Source organism: Galeopterus variegatus, unplaced genomic scaffold, assembly GCF_000696425.1.
Source record: "Galeopterus variegatus unplaced genomic scaffold, G_variegatus-3.0.2 Scaffold25, whole genome shotgun sequence".
Taxonomy (NCBI): domain Eukaryota; kingdom Metazoa; phylum Chordata; class Mammalia; order Dermoptera; family Cynocephalidae; genus Galeopterus; species Galeopterus variegatus.
The window spans coordinates 687,687-693,686 of record NW_007726136.1 but is presented as its reverse complement, the minus strand read 5'-3'; the positions used below and the strand labels follow the sequence as shown (position 1 = coordinate 693,686).

Here is a 6,000-nt window from a genome sequence, read left to right as displayed (position 1 = left end):
TTTTTTTTTTTTTTTTTTTTTTTTGTCTTTTGTCTTTTTTCCGTGTCTGGCAACGGATCGCAACCCTCAGTGTTGCCCCCGTACCGGACCGGGGACCGGCAACGGGACTGCAAACCTCGGCGCTGCTCCCGCGCCTCGCTCAGCCAGTGAGCGGGAACCGGTCTGTATGTGGGATGGGCATTTTTAAAATCAAGTTGTTGTAATATCTGTATAAGTTACCATAATAAGAAGTAAGAACGTAAGTTATGTATAACAGCATAATATTTCTAAGCCTCAGTTTTCTGTACCATTGGTTTCCCCAAACTCATACCACACCACAGCAATGTTTGACAGTCACCCTGACCTCAGCTATAAAATGTGAGCATTCCAGGGAAAAAATCATCTTTCCAGATATACAAAACTTTTACCACTTTTACAATGACAAATATTTGTGATCATGCCATCCTAACATCCTAACAACAGGTAGCCTAACACACAGTATGATCTCAGGGAGTAATGATGCACATTTGTAGACCACTTTACAAAGCACTTTTACAGACAAATGCCTAGAATCTAAAAATTCCATTCTCCTCCTTTTTACTGCCAAATGAATTGCACCAAGGGACCCAAATATGTTTCTTAAGGACAGATCTTTTGTTAAAACTGGCAGATATTTCATTTTCACTAATTCTAGGACCCCTAATGCTATTTGGATAGCCTATAAATAGTGACTGGCATGATTTACACAACCAAAGAATATGAAATCTTACTTAAAAATTTAGATTCTCAGTTCACATATTCTCTTTGAAAAGTAGCAGGAACAATTAACTTTCCTCTGAAGGAAATTTTTTTGTTTTTAACACATTTTAATTTTAGAGCACAAAACAGATACACATGCACAAAAACAATAAATCTAATTCTTAAAGTACAAAATCAAGCATATATTTAAACCTCCCACAAATTCCTTGTCTAGTTTTTGTATCAGTCCCATGTATATATGAGACATAGAAAAATTACTGACAGGAAACACAATGAATGGTGAACAGTGGTTGAATTACAGATGACTTATTTCTTCTTTATATCGTTCTAGATTTTCCAAATACAATACACTGAACTTGTATTATATTTTCAGGAAGAAAATTATTATATTAACTGCAATTTTTCTGTATACATATTAATTCTCTCTTTTTTTTTTTTTCCTTTTTGTCTTTTTTACTGACTGGTAACGGGATCTCAACCCTCGGTGTTGCGCCCGCACTGCGCTCAGCCAGTGAGCGGGAACCGGTCTCCACATGGGATCCAAACCCTTGACGGGAGCGCCACCGCGCTCCCAAGCGGCGCACTCTCCAGTGCGCCACCGGGCCGGCCCCTCTTTTCTTTTTTAATTAAAAAAAAAAAGGATCAAAGGCTGTCTGGTTCGCTCAGTTGGTTAGAGCACAGTGTTAATAATAGCAAGGTAAAGGGTTCGGATCCTTGCACTGACCAGCTGCCAAAAAAGAAAAAAAAAAAAAAAAAAAAAAAAAAACCTTCCTGATAATACTTACCAAAAAAAACCCTTCCTTTTCATCAAATTGGTGATAGCATTCAAAAACCACTGAGATCCCTACATGCTGAAAATGAGCAACATCTGCTTCATACTAAACTGCACACATTTGTCAGAACCCTTTCACTTACTATCTAAAATGTGTAATTTCTCCCGCAGACAGCAGTGGGCACTCTGTGACCCTTTAAAAGTCAACACTTGAATCCATTCCTGGGTCTTTTCCATCTCAGCTCTTAAAAAAGCCGTGACAGACAACAACTTAATATCCATCTCCAACAGTACAGAACAGAGCATCTGGTAATGGTGATGGTTATGAAGCCTAATCAGTCAATAAATAACAAACATTTTAATTAAAGAATCCACTACACAGATTACAATTATCTAAACTACTCCAACCCCAATTTTTATCAAAACAATTTAATTTATAAGCAAGTTTGACTAGGCCAGTGTGGAAAGCTCAGGAAATCTGAAAAAACTATAAAGATGTAAGTCACACTCAATCTAATTAAAACCAGTTTCATTTCATTCTCAGATGGCTAAAAAACTCACCAAAACAAACAAACGAAAGAGTTCATTACAAGGACTCAACAGTAAAGTTAACTTTGCTCATTACCTAATACTGTATGTGCCCGCAGATCTTGGACATATTTAGTTTCTTTTTTTTTTTTTCCTTAAGTTACCAGATTTAGATATTAAAATGCACTCAAACCCACATCAATTATGGAGTATGAGGAGTAAGCCGTCCACTGATTCATGTGGGGTACAGTGGGCCATCCCAGGGAAAACAGAGCAAGCAGCTCTAGGTAGAAAAGTCTCTCTTGGCTTTCTGAGGGCAACACAGAAATAGGGCGGAGTGCCTGTTGATGGCTGAAACCATCCCTTCACTCACCCAGGAGAAAAGCCATTTCTTCATGCACTCGAGGGAATACAAAATATCACTAAATGATATAAAAAAACACTCCATCAACCAAGCTGACTACCAAGAAGCCACATCTCCCACAGATGTTTAAGGGTATTTTGCCTGACATCATTTGGTGAACATTTTGTTTTCTATTGTGCTAAAATGCCAACTTGGGAGAGCAATAGAGAAAATGCAATATAAAAAACATAACAAGGTATCTCCTTGAGAACCAAAAAAACAATAACTTAAATGAAGGGAGATCTCAGAAACACTGGCTATGAAACGTACTAAAGCATACTCTCATGTATTAATTTAGGTATTAATGTGTTTGCAACAAAGAGAGTATGACCAACGACTTCAATCAACTGGATATATCAGGAAGAATAAAATGTCAAAGGAAATAGAACAAGAGGGAAATTGAAGGTTTGGAAACTGGATTATATTATTTCATATTCAATTTATCAGTTTACACAATCATGTAAGCTCAGGTAATAGACCAGTGAAAGAAAAGAGAATACAAGAAAGCTTAATTTAGCTTACAAGATAAAACAAAACAAGGGAGATAAATTCTCTCCCAACCATCACCTTTAAAGAACACCTTGCAAAAGTTATTTATATTAGCAGAAGAAGCTGTTTTCCCAGAGCGTGGCATAATTAAAACTCAGTCACCACCATCTGAGGTGCTTGAATATATCTGCTGTGACTTGCCTCTCCCTAAGGAGCTGTAGCTGAAACCGATTTGCTAGTTTCATCAATTCTGTCAGGAACACATCATCTTCTCTGAACTCCAACTCATCCGTATAGATCCAGCGAAGCATTGTCATTGTTACCTCAGGGTTTGCATCTGGTTAAAGAAAGAAAGTAGACAGAAAAACTGAAAAAGCAATGGATGATACACTTAGGACTTCATGTAGGATCACTAAAATTTGAGGTTAATAAAGTAAATTCCAGTACACCCCACCCAAAGAAACATTACTCAACCATTAAAAGTGGCAGCTAGGCAGTCTAGGCAACATCTGACTCCAGAAAAATGTTAAAGTTTTGCATGGGGCAGTGGGTAAGAGAAATCAACCTACTAAAGACATAACTGGGGGAAATATTTGAAACATGACAAAGAGTTAACATTCTTATAAAAGTATCATATAAATAAAAATGAAAAGATGGACACCCAATGGAAAAATGGGCAATGAATATAAATGGGTAATTCACAAAGATAAATAAACCTTACCAATAACCAAATATAAACTAGAACACAAATTTTTGTCTCTCAGACTAGCATAGATTTTAAAAAGTGCATAACCATTTACACAGCAATTGTAAGTGTGGATTATTAACCTAAGAAAATAACTGTGTAAATACAGAGAAATGTATGTACTAAGATACTCCGTAGTATTATTTTTAATAATGAAAAACTGAGACAAAAATCTTAAGAGTCCAATAATGGAGAGAACAAATTAAATAAATTAAATTATATATCCACATTAGAAAATTCTGCAGCAATTTAAACTATATGAGGGGTCTTCAAAAAGTTCATGGAAAAAAGAATTAAAAGATAATATAAATCTTTCCATAAACTTTTTGAAGACCCCTCACGTAGACCTATGTTCAACATAAAAAGATCTTTACTACATGGCAAGTAAAAAAAAAAAGTAGGCTAAAAACACATATATAACATTATCTATTTTTTGTGTGCATGTATATATGTGGGTGGGTGTTTATATATATATGCACACACCACACATATACAGTTTGTGTGTCTATCTATCAAGGGACTGGAAGGATACACACTAAAATATTAATCCAGGTAGAATTCATAACTAACTTTTCTTTTAGCTTACTATTTCCCCTGATTTTTATTTAATAAACATGCATTACTTGCTCAATTTTTTTATGTTAAAATAAATACCATAGAGAAACTTGGAGAAATGCATGGGATGAAAATTGTAGTATAAAATATCTAAACTATTATTTCAACTAGAGTCAATTCTCGATTAGTCAGAATAAGAAGAGTGATTGGTCACAGGACCACTTAAAATCATAATCTATGCCAGTGGTTCTCAAAGTGTGATCCTCGGCTAGCAGAATCAACACCATCTGGGAACTTGTTAGAAATCCTAATTCTCAGGGCCGGCCCGGTGGCGCACTGCTACAGTGCGCCACTTGGGAAGTGCGGTGGCGCTCCCGCCGAGGGTTCGGATCCCACATACGGACCGGCCGCTCACTGGCTGAGCAAGGTGTGGGTGCAACACCGAGGGTTGCGATCCCGATGCCGGTCCTGGTCCGGTACGGGCGCGACACTGAGGGTTGCGATCCGTTTCCGGTCACGAAAAAAAAAAGACAAAAAAAGGGAAAAAAAAGAAAAGAAATCCTAATTCTCAGACCTACTCTAAACAAACTGAATCAGACACTCTGGGGCGGGGCCCAACATTTGTGTCTTAACAAGTCCTCCACGTGATTTTGACACCCACTAAGGTTTAACAAACTATACTCAATTCTTGATTACCTAGGAAAGTACACGAACCAGGAATACTTTATTAACTTAGTAAATAGGTAACAGCTGATTAGTTCTGATTAACCCCCTGTCTTCCAACTATAGTGAGGAGGAGAGGTTTGAAGGGAGTAATATCAAATGAGTGGAATCGAAGACCCCTGATTTACCTGAACCAGATTAATCTAGCATCATCTCCTAAAACAATCAGATATTAAAAGGGGGAAAAAAAGGGCATAATGAAAAAGAAAAATGGAAGATACACTAAAATGCATAACAAATAGTCATTATGCTAAGGTTTCTTTTTCTTCTTTTATTCGGTAATGTAGTAATAGCACTTTTAAAATGTTTTAAGAAAGAAAAAACATTTTAAAATGAGACAAAGCTAATCAGATTTATTTAAACAAGAGGTACTTTAACTAAGCTGTCTAAGATGTACAGAGTAGATCTTGGAAGCAGGGAAGCTTAGAATTTCTAAGTTACCTTTAATAACTCAGTAGTTACCTTAATGGAAAAAAAAAAAAGAAAAAGTAGGCCATGTGATTTGTCCAGAGTTTTCAAAAATGCCAAAACACATACTTCTCCTCTCATATAGCTTATTGCTATCCAGTGAGAGAATCCCCGTCCCCACCATCACCCTTAAACGTTTACCCTGTAGTAGTTTCTTTAATTGTTTCAAAATTTGACTGGTTTCCTTTAATAACTCTCCATCAATTGTCCAAAAGAATAAACATGACCTGACCAACCAATAAACCAAAACCTAAATAATGGGGGGGGAAAAAAAGTTTTAAACTACCTTCAGCAGAGATTTCCTGCAAGGCCTGAATATTTCAAATAAAATGAGGTTCAAGTGATTTCCGAACACTCTCACTCCTACCTTAATTCTTCCCTTAATTGCCAAAATATACTGAGAATAAATTCATTTTGAGACTCAGACTAACCAGCCAGTGGTATAAGGGTGGACAGAGAACAACAAACCAGAAGAGGGTATGTGCTCCCAATCATGTACTTTCAGGGAAATCAGGTGGCCTATCTGCTTCCAGTCTACTTAAATAAGTGGTTATAAAAATCATAAACCAGGAGTTCTCT

At 36.6% G+C, this 6,000-nt stretch overlaps 1 protein-coding gene across 1 annotated transcript in view; it reads right to left on the bottom strand.

Annotated features, from left to right (window-relative positions):
- ANKFY1 (ankyrin repeat and FYVE domain containing 1) overlaps positions 1-6,000 on the bottom strand; it is a 78,145-nt gene that overhangs the window by 48,562 nt on the left and 23,583 nt on the right. Inside the window, exon 3 of the mRNA XM_008568732.1 lies at positions 3,132-3,267. Within this exon, the coding sequence (XP_008566954.1) occupies positions 3,132-3,267 (136 nt within the window). The remainder of the gene's footprint in view (positions 1-3,131; positions 3,268-6,000) is intronic.